Raw genomic sequence first — 16549 nt, 5'->3', positions numbered from 1 at the left:
TACTTCCATTTGAATCTAAACATAAAAAATAAAAAATAAAGGAGAAAAACAAGCTTTAAATTTTTCTCCCTTCAAAAAATAGATATCAACCATGAAAGAATTTGAGAAGCAAAAAACAGGAAAAAAAAAAAAGAGCAGCCACATTACCAATGTGGATAATGGCAACGCTTTGCCTTGATAAATCGATTCTCATTTTTTCCTTTTATTTCTTTCAGCTTCTTAAAGCCGTTTTTTACTTCTTCTCTGCCCCTTTGTTTCACTTGCTTTTCTTTCTCTAGGCTACTTTTACGTTTCTGACTTTTTCTCTCTCTATCCCTTTAGTTTCATTTGCTTCCTTTCTTTGGGTTGCTTTTTAGCTTTTAGGTTTGTAATGGACAGTTAGGCACGTGTGTCTTGGGAATCTAATTTAAGAATTTACTTTTCAGCTTTTCAATGCTATAACTAAGTCCCTTACCTTTAATATTTTTGGTGGGGTGTTCAACTATCAATTTTAAGTTTTTGAAATGAGTTTTTAGCTCTTCGAACCATGGGAACTAGGAAGAGTTGGGCTCAACATTAATATTATGTAAATGGGCTTGACTAGAAGGTGGGGCTCAAGGCTCAAGACTTATGTAAATGGGCTTGACACTGATAAATTATTAGATATTAACTAAAATATAGATTTATAGTTTTAATTGGACTATTTTAGTTAATTTTTTTTATTTGTACCAAATTAATATATTTATTTATATTTAAAATAATTATTAAATTAATTATGACGTCATCACGGTTCGACTCTAGTTCAACCTCGGTTTGACCTCAAAAACCTTGAACCTTTTCCCTTTACGGTTCAATGAATGGTCTGGGTCTGAAAACCTCGATTATAAAAAAATTCCTAATTCAAATATTCAAGAAGTACTCAAAGTAAGCTACAATGGATTGGACCAAACCCAATAAGATATTTTTCTTGATATTGTTATGGATATTTTACAAAATTGCAATTTCTATAACTCATTTTATGATATTGAAAAACTTATTGATAAGTGTCTCATAGTTGTTGTTGAATATGACATATCAACAATGCATGACTTGATACAACAAATGAGTTTGGAAATTGCTTGACAAGAATCAATAGTTCCCAATGAGGGTGCTCTTGAAGTACTAACCCGAGATACGGTATAGGTCATTTTAATTTACCATTTCCTTGTTTTACATGAGGTAGATGTAATGATTTTTTTTTCTCATTTTATTAATATTTTTGTTCTTTCTAATATTGAAGAATATGTAAGTTTATTAATATGTGTAATATTTAAAATTTAACCATTGTGAATTCCATTGTGTACAATTCTTTGTCCAATTAAAGATCTGATGAAATTCGTGGCATAACATTGTGCTTACCACAACCAAGAATCATGCAATTGGATCTTGAAAAGATGAAAAATCTCAAATATTTAAAAGTTCATAATATAATTTGTGGAGACCTTAAATATCTTCCCAACGAGATAAAGTTTCTTGATTGGCTTGAATTTTCTTTATCTTCCTTGCCATCCAATTGTTTTCTTCAAGTTGCACTCAACATGCCAAAAAGTAATATTCAATTGGACATGCATTTTGAGGTGACCATTAGCATTTATAAATACTTATTTCTTTCAGCTAGTCTATATATATATATATATATATATAGAGAGAGAGAGAGAGAGAGAGAGAGAGAGAGAGAGAGAGAGAGAGAGAGAGAGAGAGAGAGAGAGACATCGTATTTTGTCCACCCTTAGTTTGTGTGCAGGACCCCAAAAATTTCAAAAAATATTATCTTTTCTCCATGGGGCTGTGGAAACATCTAAATTAACGTGGCGCAACTCTTTCGGGCATCGGAGCACTCGAAGTGCCATTTTAGGACAAATTCACCAAAATGCCCCTGGTTAACCTTGGATTGACCAAAAGTCAAAGTCGATCAAAATCATCCCAAAATAACATTTTTCATGTTTCTACATCAAACCAGAGCTACTTGGTGATTTTCGCCAACTTTGACCAAGTTTGACCCGAGGTTGATCCTAGGGGCACCAGAAACCTTAATTTTGATCCGACTATTAGAACGGGTTGGGACTAGCATCATTGCAAAGATTATCAAATTCCCTTTCCAATGACTATTCATGGGTCGAAATCAAATTTAAAACAATTGAGATATCCAGAAAACCATGAAAAGTGCATCGGCACACTTTTCAAGGCCATAACTTTTGATCTGACTATTGGATTTTCAATTTTTTTAGTGTTCTGGAAACTAGAAATCCAGAGATTTATAGAGACACCAAGATCAACTCAATCCAAGTCCAGGTAGGCCTTAAAATATGCGTCCAAAGTGGAACTGGGAAAAGGCCAAAATTGCTAACATCAATAAGGTGGCCGACAGCCCTTCAAGGTGTACTAGAAGCCGAAAGGGCATTTTTTTAGTATAAATGCCCCCAGACCCCTCATTTTGCAAAAAAAAAAAAGACTTTCTAGGCAGTTTTAGGCAGATTCTCTCTCTCCTCTCTCTAATTTCTCTCCCAAACACATCAAAACACCTTCAAACATCTTAAATTCTCATTTTTTCTCTACAATCTTTAAGGTAGTGTTTTTGCACCCAATCTTCCTCTCCTTGGTTCTATACCTTGGATTTGAGGTTTAAGGGTGTGAATGTAGCCTTTTAGCTACAATTCACACCCTTTCTCTTTATAGGTTTTTCTAGCTTTATTTTGCTTAATAAAATGCTTTTATTACTTTTCCTAGCATGTTCTTGCTTCCCAACATGTCTTTATAGCTTTTCTAGCATGTTTATATGCTTAATGCCATGATTTATTGCTTTGATGTTGTTGGCCTAGCCTTCTTGGGTTAGGATATGTCTAAATTTAATGTTTGTGCTTAGATCCAGATGATTTTAGGCTCCTTGCCATGTTTTTGCTTAGATCTACATGTTAGTGCTTAGATCTATGTCCATTTGCTTAGATCTACGTGTTTATGTGCTCCGTGCCATGCTTGTGTGCCCAGATCTATGTTGGTTGCTATGTCATGTACTACTTTAGCCCTTTTTGTCTCTTGATATCTCTCTTTCTTGCTTTTTGGCCCTTATTGGTGGGGGTAGATCTAGATCCTATGGTCTAGACCTACATCCACGCACCTAGGCCTATATTAAAGGGTTTGGATCTTTTTTTTTAATGTATGTCTATGTTTGCTTCTATGCTTTATCTTTGTGTTAGCCTCTCTAGATTTAGGCTTTGCCATGTTTTGTGCCCTCTGTGGGTTCATGCTTGTGTGGTCACATTTATCCCTTGTAAGTATTGATTGGGTGTGACCACTTGTGAAATACACCCCCGTGGTGTTGGTGTTCTTGATATGCACCTTTCTTCACTCTGTGCGATGTTGATATGCTTGTCTTGCTTGTTTTGTGCCACCCGTTTGGCTTTTTTTGCTTCTTTGCATCTTTGCACGCTTGTCTACATGTTCATGCATGAGTCCGTGTGTCGTCCATACTCCCATCTAATGGAGCTATGGACACTCAATCCAAACCTACATTTGTCCTCCTAAGACACCCCCTTTTATTTGATAACATGTTTCTTTGCCTCTTCTTGTGCTTCACATGTTTGTTTGCCCCCATTTGTCATCTTTTCCTAGCTTGTCTTTAGCGTGCTTTTCCTTCCATTTGTTTCTTTGCTTGTTTGCTGGCTTATTTCTTTTGTCTTTGCATGTACATGCATGGAGTGAGGACACTTAGAGCAAAGGTGCGACCTCCTAGGCAAAAGCAAAAAGGGCAAGGATGCAAGTAAGAGGATGAAGCCCACAAAAGGCAATGTTCAGTAGATTAGGGGGCCTAACCCCTCCAGAGTGGTCTTCTCTTTCCTTCTCTCTAGATCATGTATTAGGGTCCCTCTCCATGTACCCCCTTTTATTATCCTGCTCTTTGCTTGGGTTGCGTTCCTTGGATATGGCAATATCTATTTTATATTTCATGTACCTTGCTAGGCCATACCCTTGGAATGTTGGCAATTTTTGATTTACTTTTCTGCTCTGTGTGGTTGCATTGCACATGATGTGTGTGTGTGTGTGTGTGTGTGTGTGTGTGTGTGTATAAGTGTGGGTAATTGTGCACTTTGTATGATGGACTCTTGTGGCTACGTGAGTGACCCTTTCTAGTCATAAGAGCTCTTGACCTTGTAGTGTGGGTATACGCTGAAGGTGAATGCCATAGGTGCATATTCATGCTATATTGTGTGCACAATCATCGCGGTGTAATTGTCTTGATCCAGGTCACCAAGTGACATTGGTTTCCTCATGTATGTGACACGCATCAACATGCTTAACATTTTGGAGGGCTTCGGCTTGTCATGGTGCGAGCATGTCAATTTGCACTATATACACAGACGCAAAACCTTGCCGGTGTGCCATAGCGCACCAAACGCGAAACTCTATCGGATTTTCATTGTGAAAATAGGGCATCTCCATTGCCGTATTCTCACGTCGAACGCTTGGTGAGAATAGCGTTTTGCGTGTTATGTTGCATCTGAGGTGAAGCGCTGCCGGATTTCTGCCATAAAAATAAGGCGAAATACTGTCGAATTTTTGCCATGGAAATTTGGCAATGGCTTCAAACACACTTAGAAAGCATCGATCGAGACCATACCCATTCCGAAACCAAACCTCAAAGCTCAACCCATTTAAAGCCTTGAAAGCTAATGCCAATAGCTCATTTTTAACTGTCAATGTCCTTGAATTATGATTTTACCAAAACAAAGGACTATCTTTGGACAGGCGTTGTGGGATGCTTAACACCTTCCCCACATGTAACCAGACTTCTGAACTCAAGAATCAAGATTTTTTGCCCATCCACATTAGATTAGGAAAAATGACCTTTTTCATAACTTAGGATTGGTATAAAATCAAATAGAGTCAGGTGACCAATCATACTTTAGAAAAAACCCAATGATTGGTGGTGACTTTACTTACCCTTGGTAATATCCTTAAAAACGACTCATATTCCAGTCACACACCTGAGTTACGACACACCTCCTCCACATGTATATAAGCGCGCGAGCATCATTGCAATGGGTTGTGTGTGTGTGTTTGTGTATCAGAAAGCACACTTGACTACAATTAGTTCAAACCGAGTAAGTTTAAAACAAACTTCGATGGTGCTATGTTTAATGAAAGTGATAAGGTGGGGATTGAAGTTGTAATTCGAAATGCAACTGGGGAGATCATTAACGCCCTCTCGGAAAAAATCCATAAATTTGCTTTAGTGGCTATTCTTGAGTTGCTAGCAGCAAGAAGAGCAGCCAAATTTGTCCAAGAGATTAGTCTTTGTCAATCTCATTTTGAAGGTGATTCAAATGCAGGTGTTAAAGCCCTCTAGATAAGAGATTCTTCATTCTCTTCTTTTGGTCACTTTGTCAAGGACACTTTATTTTTTGTTAGCTCACTTAGGAGTTTTCTTTCTCTTATACTGTAAGGCAAGGGAATGTTGTTGCGCATTCCTTAGCTCAGAGAGTGAGACTTTCTTTTCCGTTGCTAGTTTGGACAGAGAATGTTCCACAAGACTTAGAATCTGTTGTTCTTACTGATTTATCAGCTCTTTAATTCTATTCTTGCCGAGTTGGCTTCTTAATAAAAAAAAAACAAAAAAGAAACTACAATTATTTTGTGTGCAAGACCCAAATATGTTTGGAAAATGTAATAAATAATCTAAAAGAATTGGTTTAAAAAAATATTTTTAAGAAACAATTTATGAATTTTTTTTTAAAATATTAAGTATTTTTTAACACACAAAGAAAATATTTTTTAAAGAAGTTTATAGCTGTGTATATCCAAAATAGTTTAACTCATAAATATCCAATATAGATTTTAAGCCTTTTTAACCCAAACACGTTTTTCAATGTTGGATTAGCCCACATTTTTCAATCCGGGGCTTGAAATATTTTTTTTTAATTTCCCATAAAGGTTGGTATAAAATTTTTGGTTCAATTAACAAATATCGAGGACCCAGAAGTCGTATATTTCCCAAGAATTCGAATTCCCATTATCTTTTATTTTACGCTCCCAATACCCCTGCAAACAAAACCAAAACCCTATCAAAACCTCAAAAATCCAATTTCCAAACCCCCCATTTTCACACAGACACAAAGAGAGAGAATCACACAGCAATGGCTTTCGCAGTCTTCAATGCCTTTCACTGCCCCGCACTCCACTCTCCGCAAACGAATTTGGGGCCCAAATTCTCAAAGCTCCCACCTTCGTTCCTCAGGTAATTGGGACTTCAAATTCCATTCCTTTCCTTTCGCCGTAGATTCTCGTCGACCAAAACAAACTAAGCTCATTTGTAACTACAGGAGCTAATTGCTATTAGTGTTATCAGTAAAAGTAAAAGCTAAAATAATCTCTGTGTCGTAAACAATGGAGCTTTACGTTTTGTGAATTTTCTTTTCTTCTCAAAGAAAGAAAGCATAAATTAGTTGCTTTTGTTTGTGAATCAAATCAGTGGTGTATTTTATGAATGTATACTTAGTAATTCAATTAGGATTTCTCTTCCTTCATCGATTCGAATATGGGATACACATACAATATGATATGATATGTACACAGCCTATAATATTTTGAAAAATCTAGGATACAACATAGTAGGGATACTGTAATTAATATTATGAAAAAATAGATATTATTTTAATTTGTAGCTTAAAAAATAAGCAACAAATGCTAAAGTAATTTAGAAGTGCCCTCCGCTCAAGGAATGAAAATGGGCTTCTAAAAAAATTGAAGGTAAGGCTGCCTACCTACGTCCTATACCGGATCCCACGAAAGCAGGAGTCTTGTGCACTGGGTACTACTATTTTTAGTTTCATAGGGAGAGTTGTTGTATCTGGAGTATCCTTATTAGATTCGTATTTGATATGGATATGGCTACTTTGTTTGAAGTATCTGTGCTTCCTAATGAGTTCAAGGAACCCAACTGATATTAAAGAAATTATAGTTAGTTTTGGGATTTCTCTACCGAAATTTTCTTTGGGTTGAAAACAAATAGGGCATTAGTAACTATATCTCTTTTCTAAAGTTGGAGTTGTTTGGAGGCTTGGCTATATGATGTTGGGAATTATAAAAATAAGAAGCATGTAAAATTTCCTAAACGGTTTTATTGTTTAAAATTTGATTTGTGCATTCGACAAATAACAATAGCAGCAGGTTGTTGATTTTACTAGATTTCCTAGAACAATCCTGCGGAATAATGGAAGGGTGATCTATGCTGCTGCATCTGCTGCAGGAAGCTCTAATCCTGGCAGTGATATAAATCCGTATGAGGTATGTGCTTTGACTTGCTTTGAACCCTATAGATAAGAGTTCCAGGTCATGGAATTATTTGAGTATGTGTTTACACTTCTTGATCAATATTTTTAATGCTCTTATTTTCAGGTGCTTGGTGTGAGACCCATTGAGGGATTTGAAAAGATCAAGACAGTATATACAAAAAAACGCAGGGAAGCTGAGAGAGCAGGTGATGAAGCAACTGCTGCCAGAGTAGGTCACATATCTTGCTTTCTATGTGAGAAATTATTTGGCTGCAGAAGGATCTCTTGCTCATAATCATATACCAATGGAAATGCTTTTATGATAGTGCGTTGCCCCATGAAAGTTTCTACAGCTTCTTTGCTTTATATATGAAAAAAATCAGGACATTAAGCATTCTAATGTTTTGTGAAATATAAATCGGTTAGGGCCTATTAAACTCTTGCTAACAAGGACAAAGTATGCATCTGAAGATTCTGTTTGTCAAAAGTAATTGGACTTTATTTACTAGCTCATAGCCATGCATTGATAAGAACCTGCTGGTTCTATCAAGAATAGGAATTATCTATGGTTGTTCTTCAAGGGAACTGGACCTCCTAGGGAAATTAGAACAAGAAAGGAAGAGGGAGAACCAACCAAGGGAGTAAGAATGAAGAATGTACTTTGCTTAGTACTTCCAAAGATGACCAATACAGAGTAGTAACAGTACCTTATATCCAATACAATGGACTAACAAACTGATTAGCCAACTAATCCACAATTGGTACACTCTGTTGCAAGAAAGCTACAACTATTCTAACTGTTACTAACTTATAGACAGCTCAGTAAATAACTCCAACTTGTGACTTCCAGCATCAGCTTATCCACTTTTGCTTCCCTTAGCCATGAACCTATCATGCATAAAGTTCTATTATCATATAATTGTAAGAACATTGATCCTATGTGATCTATTTTCATATTTTAGATCAATAAGGATTTTAACAAATTTACTTCTTTGGAGTGTGGTCCGATTGAGATGGCTCACTGCTGTAGTTTGTCTCCTCTGTATAGTTCCTTATTCGCACGCCTGTGTGTCTATATTGAAAATCAGAAAGTGTGCTGATGTGTAAGATCTTGTGGGTTGTAATGTGTAATTTCCAGCTTGAGCAAGCATATGATAAAGTCATGATGGAACAATTCACAAATCGCAAGAAGGGCATGACATATGGTTCATTCAAGGTACAGTTAATGATACTTTCTTTGTTTTATTTGAGTTTTCTTGAATTTGAGAAGAGCAGGAGGGGGGGGGGGGGGGGTTGATGATTCACATGTTGATTATGATTTGACGTCTAAAATATTTTGCAAACATCAAAATTTACAATTTGTGTAGCATTCCATAATGTTCTAATGCTACCAGCTTTTTGTGCCTAAATGAAGGGGTTGACCAAATTCTCATTGTTTCAATACCAAATACTATTATTCTAGATTGGTTTTCTTTCCAGGAAAGATATAAGTTTTCATGCTAATGATTGATACCTTCAGATTGTTCTTAGTCGAATATTTGATTCCTATCACTCACTCTTTATTTGTTGTTTTCTTTGTATTTTTCAAGTTTTAGGTTAACTGTGTTTTTCCTTTTTTTTTTTCTGTCTCATGCTAATTAATCTTAGATGTTTGTAAATTTCAGGTTTCAAAGGACATCAAATATGCTGATAAGCAGCCAATAGTACCATGGGGTCCAAGGTTTGTCTTTGCATCGTAGAAATTCTAATGAAAGGCATGATAGAAGAGTGCTGATGTGCAACTGACATAATTAGCATTGGATGATTTAAATGTTTTTTTGACTGTATATTCTCTGTTCTTTTATATTAAGTACTGTTAGTACTGATTAAAAAAATTAAAAAAAAAACTGATCAAAATATTAAGTTCTGTTAGTAAGAGGGCTAGGGATGATCAAGCAAGCAACCAACCTGATTCACCCGCCTGACCTGGTCAGACGTTAACCATTTTGTATGGTTTCGCCCAGTGATTCAGTTGGAGTTGGATTTCATACTCTCAAAGCCAACCTGTTTTGGTTGGAGGTTGATTCCTCACATCTCAGCCCCGCTAACCCAACCCAACCAAACCCTTGAATTCTCTGCCTATCATCCGCCTCCATTCCTTGCCTTCCCCAGTTCACTCACCTCACCAAAATCTAATGGTCCTAATTCTGAACCCCAGAAATAATCTTAGATTAAGTCAACCCCAAGCATCACTGTCCCTGAGGTGCTGTTCTGCCTAGCCAAGGGGAATATTGAGAGCTTCTGCCATCATTCTCTGGCTTGGTAGAGTGGAAGCCTCTTAGATCAAGTTGCACCACTCACTTCATCACTCAATCTCCATGCGACGTAGGACAAGTTGGAGGTATTTGTTTACATGTGGTTTTGTGGGTTAAGGTTTAGGAGGATTTGTGGATTTTGGGGTTTAGAACCTCTTTTTAGAAGAAGGGTTAAGGTGCAGGAGAGAAAAGATTGGATTTATGGTTGAAAAGAGAAGGAAAAAAAAAAAAAAAAAAAAAAAAAAGAGAGAATATAATTTTTTTAATATGTGAACAGTAACAATGAACAGTTCTGTGAACGGTACAGTGATCATGAAGAGTACTTGAGAAAAGAAAAGAAGAAAAAAATAAAGAAGAGAAAGGGAGAAAAAAGAACCCTAAGCAAATGTGCCTCAATACTCAATAATATTATAAATCAACTATAATTTGTTTGAATACAATAACAAACTCATATAGGCCATACCCTGACTTCTCCTAGTAGAATTAGTACTTCTACTTTTACTTGTAAACCAAAGTCCATACATAAAAACCCATAAACTAAATAAGAATTACTTACTAATAGAAGAAAAGCCATGGCCCATAACTATTCCCCATACCCAACAATTGTAGAATTACTAAAATACCCTTGACTCTAGAATAACCAAATAAAATTATAAAATATAAAAACCTAATCAACTATATGGACACTTAGTGGATTTTGCCTTGGCCTCAAGCTTCCAAAGAGGATTTTCTTTCTCTAACCATGCTATGGTTGCCCCATCACCATGACTCCACTATATCTCCTCCGGCAGCCTCAACGAACAAACCCGATGAGAACAACTGATTTTAACCACCAACCCATCTGTGAGATTCAGTCAATTCAACTATGCTTTTTGGTCAACAATAGATGACAGGTGGTTGACTCTAAACCTGACTGAACCTGACCCATGATCACCCTTAAAGAGGGCATGGCTTTCTTTCAGTTTTAGTGGAAAAATGGATAGAACCTTGCTGTATCTTGTGGCAGAGGTAATTGAATAGTTGCTATGCCATCATGTGCCTGGAGGGTGGTTCACAATATTCACATGGTGCACCATGTCCCATCCAGTTCTACTGGAGCTGGATACCAAGTAATTTCTAATGATTTTATTGAGCCTTAAACTAAATTGGTTGGAATTTAAGCAAATTGATTATTCATGTCTGCTTAAATGAGAAGCTGGCACATTTGCCTTCAGGAAGCAGAAATGTGACAATAATTCCCTTGTTAGATGATTAAAAATGTTGCATAAACCATCATGTGTGAATTTGTAAGAACACTCCTATCCTATGAATGTGTATATAACTTCATATTTTTTATTTTTTTTATCTTGCTTTAACTTTCATAAACATGTAGCCTTTGGGCTTATTGTGTCTTGTTTATCTATTAGGAGAATTCTAGCCAAATATCCACTCCCTTCCTGTCTGATATGGAAGATCTTTTTACAGATTTCTGTAGCCTCCTGGTGTCCTAATTTTTGAGCTCTAATATGTTTCCAGGTTCACCAAGTCCAGTGAAAAAGATATGCGCATCAACATGGCAATATCTGCTGTATTTGTAAGTAGTGATGATGCTCTTCTTGTTTATTTGTTTCGGTAAACTGTTCACTAATTCATGCATGGCTGAAACTTATAATTTATCATCTGTTTTAAGTATTAAGGCTTGGAAATCGAGTGTACATTTACTATTGGATATAAATGGCTGTCATATACTCAGCATGCCCCAACAGTTATTATAAATATCCTTGTAGTCCTTTCAATCTTGAAGACCATATGGTGCATTCATTTCTCATTCTAAAAATGGACCTGTTAACCAAGGTTTTAATGGAGTCTGACATTATTGACTATCTGAAGTTTCCTTCTTTTTTCCTGATATTCACATGGACATGTAGTCTTTCTGTAATATTTTATAAACTGACTTTTACATATTTTGAGCATATGTCTATGTACTGATGTGCAAAGAAAGAGGAGATTTCTATGAACATAATTAGCTTAGACTAATCATGCACTAGCTGTCTTAGCCAGAGCCTCCCCCTAAACCCTGCCGTACCCATATCAACACAAAATGGCATGGGTTAGGGTGTGGCTGTTGGACACTCCAAAATGGTGGAAATTTATTCATAAATAGACAGATCTGACATATGAACACATTCTCTCTCTCTCTCTATCCCCCCCCCCCCCAAAACACCAATTCCCAAGCCCATGAAATTATGCAGTTACTCAGTCATTCATATTTATATCTTTCCCTTTTCACACTCATCTTTTGTTGTCATTCTGCAGGCAGCTTGGATTTTTATCAAGCGCAGTGCTGAATATAAACCTTTGCAATTTTTAGCCTTTGCTTTTGTTTATCGGATTTTTGAGAAGTTGAAGTCCTTTGAGCCATCAGTGTCACCAACATATACAGTGAGTTCCCTTTTTTATCTTTGGCACCATGTGCACGGCTTCGAAGAAATTAATGCTCAACTTTTTTGAATTACCCCTTCAATCTGTATATATTCAAGTTGGTCTTGCCTGCAGGAAGATGGTGAAGATACAGGGCGAGCACTGCGAATGGGGAAGCGCCTGCTTCGTTCTCTTGGACTAGTTTTTGGCTGTATTGCTGTTGCATCTCTGGTATAATGTTTTATTTGACTTCTATATGTCTTTAAAATGTTGCTTGTAAGTCAAAATGCCAGAAGCCTGAATCTTATGGATCCTCCAAATCAAATCTGATAATGTTACCTATTGAAAATGTAAAGTAATATGATTATGTCAGGCTACTTGTGTTTTTTTCCCCCCTTTGTGTCTAGTTGATATAGGACAGCCTTTATATTATTCAGTTTAGGGCTGTCTTATGTAATAACAGGTGGTGGGTTACCGTTTTTGAGAAAACTGGATGCTGTGAATTTCCTGGTGGCAACAAATTTATTGGGCCAGTTTTATTAAGTTGCTGGCTTTTATGTGTGGACTTTAGTCTATTTCAATTTGGAGTTTGTTTACTGGTCCAACTAGTTCACCCCCCCCCCCCCCCCCAACTTCAGTTTCTTGCAAAAAATCTGTGAGAGAGAGAAGAGAGAGAGAGATGGTGGAAGGGATATAAAGCTGCTCCTGCTGGACAGAGAGGTTGAGAAAGGCTAGTTGAGAGTTAACAATGGTTTTGGTACTAAATTGACTCTCAATTTCTTTCTCTTTCAAAGGGAGAGCCTGCTAACCTGTACAAGTTGGGAGGTTAAGATTTTGGCAAGCTGTGTTCAAGGCAAATTACAAAAACTTGGCTTAGCTTGGCTTGTTTATAGATTGCATTTCAAGGTCCTGAAGTGGTTGCAATCAATCATTTTCAACTTAAAACGTATTTACACTGAACCAGTTAATTTACAAGATGAATGCAAGTGGTTGTTTTTTTCCTCACCCTTTCACGATTGAAGATCTCCTCTTTGAAAAATTGCATGATTTATCTCTTAATATTGATATAAAAATGTGTCATATTTTTCTTCTTCTCATCTATCTGTTCTTTTAAATGATCTTCTATGATTGAATTCCTGCAGGCATACACTGGTGTTTTAAATTTGATTGAGTTTGTAGGTGGTTACATACCTGCCTTTCTTTACAACAACCAGGTACTGGCTTTTACTTATTGACATGAATCATAGTCTTTGTTGTATTAATAGACAGTCTGTCTCATACTCATGTTTTTTTGTCATGGTCTCACTCTATCAACTAGCATAATGCATGTCTAGTTATACACATTTTGTCATTGAATGTCTTATTTCAAGATCTTCCATTAAGTAAGGGTGTTCATGGGTTGGGTTGGGTTGGGATGGGAAAAAAAAAGGTTCCTAGGAATAGTGTCTTCCTAAAAAATTTAATAGACTGCTCCATCCCAATTGAGATGAAAAAGAAACAAAGGTGCCATCCCAATGGAACCAACCCAACATATTTCAATCGGTTTGGAAAAGGTTCATTGGAATGGGGAAAAAATCAAAACCGAAATTGAACCATATCTCTGATAGGTAAACATCAATAATGGTTACTTTATATTTATAAATATGTGCTTATTTCTTTTCTATTATGCACACAAATTTTTAGGTGCTTATACATTTATACCCCTAAACGTTTGTACTATTGCACTAAATTTTCCTCTCTCTTTTTTGGCCAATTTGGTGCAGTAACTTTGATGCATTACCAAATAGGCCCTTCTCTCAATGCTCCGTCCATTTTCTACTGGAGAGAGCTGCTGTGGGTCTCAGATTACCCACCAAAAAACAAAACCCTACACCTCCAGCTTTCATAGCTTGATTATTACTTATTTTATAATAAGCCACTGAAATTCACACAAAGATTTCCCCAACTTTTCTGCAAGACTTCATCTCCTACTTATCTTGTAGAATTCTCCAACTTTAACACACACACACACACACACACAAAACCTTGATTCTTCAAGTATTCCATTATGCACTTCAAAACCCATATAAGTTCATGTTTACATCCAGCATACAAAAACCAACAAAAGGTTGCACCTGCATCATACCCCAACTCTGCAATACCAAAAAAAAAAAAAAAAACCTAGACATCTCTTCTTCTTCTTCTTTTTTTTGACAAAATTCTGGGCATTATACATCAAATTGAGGTCCCAACTTTGCAGGTGCAATTTCTTAAACCTTAAAAATCGCAATTTCTGTTTTGTATCCACCTCTGCAAGATTCTTCATCAAAGAAATTCAAACACTTCTACACAAATTTTAAAACCTAGAAATTTCCAAAACCAGCAAAGCAATTTCATAATAAAATGAAAAGCATGAGGGTGAGGTCATGGGTTTAATACCTACTGAGTGTATGTGTGTAACTTACCATTAAAATAAAAAGGAATGCCAGTTCAGTTGTAATCTAAATATTATTTTGTAGTGTACATTGCCGTACAGTGTACATCGCCATACATTGTTGCTACTGAATTACTTCCAGATATTTTTTTTCAAATGTTTTGATGCTTGTTAGTTATTTTGAAATCCTAACATTAACATAGATGTCTAAAATATATATTAATATCCTAGTTTTTAAAGAATTGTTGTATTGTGGTATCCATATTTTATTGAATTCGCATCTTGTGTCAATATTGGTGCTTTCTAAGTTGCATTCATTCATAGTACAAGAAGCTACCTAAGAGTGTTCAAGTTCTAAAAAAAGTACCAAATTATACAAATGTGTGCTGTTGTTTTTGAATCTAACCTGCTCATGATTCTAGCAATTGTTGACCTGCATTATGCTTATATTTATTTCACAAATATCACAAAATCCTAACTTCTAATAATCAAGTACTTTTCTGGATAAACGCGAGTGATGCCGAACTCCATTTTCATGCATTTTGCTTAGCATTTGTCATTTCTTTGTCTTCATATCTTATGGCTTATTCTTGTACACAATACTGAGCAATTTATGTATGCACAGGAACTATTAGTCACTGCTTCAACGTCAGTCATGCTCTACGTTATGGCATCATATTATAGATAAAAATCTCTCAAGAGATGGAACCATATGGCAACTTATCATTGGAGAGTCAAATTCCTGATCTGTTATGTCAAATTTTGTTAAGTGAGGTACTAATATCGTTTTGTTATTTATTTATTTATATAAATACTACTGATTTTGGTGTTAGCACTTTTATTTATCTGTAAAATAATATATCTGTTTCAAAGACTTTCATCTTGATGTATAACAAATGTAACTCTTTTCTACTTCCTTTTTCGCCTTGTGTCTTGCGTAGTGATTGTTGGTTACCATTAAGAATTTAAGATATTCAAGTGGTTCACGTCCTCAATTCCTTGAAATACCAAGTTAAAATCATAAACCGGTGGTGTATTTGGAACTTGGAAGTTGTACGTATGGTGTATTTGGAAATTGTACTTGTACTTTTATTGTTTGAGCTTTAGCTCAAATGGTACTACCTCCTTTTATAAGGCTAGGTAGAGGGTGAGGTATTGGGTTCAAGACCCACCAAGTGTGCATGTATAATTATTGAAGAAAATTCAATAACAATAAAAACAAAAAGTTGTACGTTGATTGCTATTATTATTATTGGGGAGAAAAAACATGTCTAACTCTACAATCCTACATTCATGATGGATTGGTCCAAGTCCATACTAAAGAAGATGTAGGGCTCGTTCACTGATTGTTTGGTTCATATTTACAGGAAACTGAAATGGAGAAAAGAGGGAAAATTGTACTATTTGGTTATGCAAAGAAAGTCAGAAAATCCAAATAATTTAAAGAGAATGAACTCAATGAAGTACGATTTTAAAATCTTTTGTTTCTGGCACTTAATTTTCTCATTGAATCTCACCCATTCTAGCTGGGAGATTTGAGTGGATTTGAAATGAAAGAGTAGTAAGTCTCCAGGCACCGAATTGTGCTCGTGAGAGGAGGGAATGCTCTTCCCATAATAGTAAATAATTTTTCGGTAATAATTGTAACAAAATTTGAAGGAAAAAGTTCTTTTCAAAATTTCTTGGCACACAAAAATTCATTGAAACCCTTTTGCCGTTTATATTGTGGTGGGATCCAATATAATATGTAAAAGTGATTTGATGGTTGTTCCTCAAAAAAAAAAAAAAAAAAAGAAGTGATTTGATGGTTTTTTATATGGATTTTTTTTTTTAAAATGCAAAATTGGCCATTGTGTTTCATCAAAATTTATTTTAATCCTTCAATTTTGCATTCAACCATTTAAATTCTCAAAGTTTTAAGTTTATTCAATTAAGACATCTCTATCAATTTTTGTTAAATGTAGCAATTAATTGTTCAAATTTTTAATTATTTTCTTCAAAATTTTTACGTTAAAAAATCCAATTAATGATTGGAAAATATTTTCTAGAATTTCTTTTGTAAAAAAAAAATGGAAGTTGACTAAAAAGACTTAATTAAATAAAGTTGAAATTTAGAGAACTAAAATGAAACAAAAGTAAAGTTAAAAGATTGAAAT

The 16549-nt window shown here is 35.6% G+C and overlaps 1 protein-coding gene across 1 annotated transcript; it reads left to right on the top strand.

Moving 5' to 3' along the window:
• The first annotated feature begins 5968 nt into the window (after positions 1-5968).
• On the top strand, positions 5969-15315 carry LOC115978635. Its single transcript, XM_031100471.1, has 10 exons — positions 5969-6250; positions 7200-7299; positions 7411-7515; positions 8425-8502; positions 8951-9006; positions 11096-11153; positions 11876-12001; positions 12116-12211; positions 13123-13194; positions 15019-15315. Exons 1-10 carry the CDS (start codon positions 6150-6152, stop codon positions 15079-15081), a joined length of 855 nt encoding a protein of 284 aa, XP_030956331.1. The 5' UTR covers positions 5969-6149; the 3' UTR covers positions 15082-15315.
• The last annotated feature ends 1234 nt before the right edge of the window (positions 15316-16549 follow it).

The sequence above is a fragment of the Quercus lobata genome, chromosome 3 (genome assembly GCF_001633185.2).
Source record: "Quercus lobata isolate SW786 chromosome 3, ValleyOak3.0 Primary Assembly, whole genome shotgun sequence".
NCBI lineage: Eukaryota > Viridiplantae > Streptophyta > Magnoliopsida > Fagales > Fagaceae > Quercus > Quercus lobata.
Note: the sequence above shows the minus strand (reverse complement) of the source record. Positions and strands in the feature narration are given on the sequence as shown.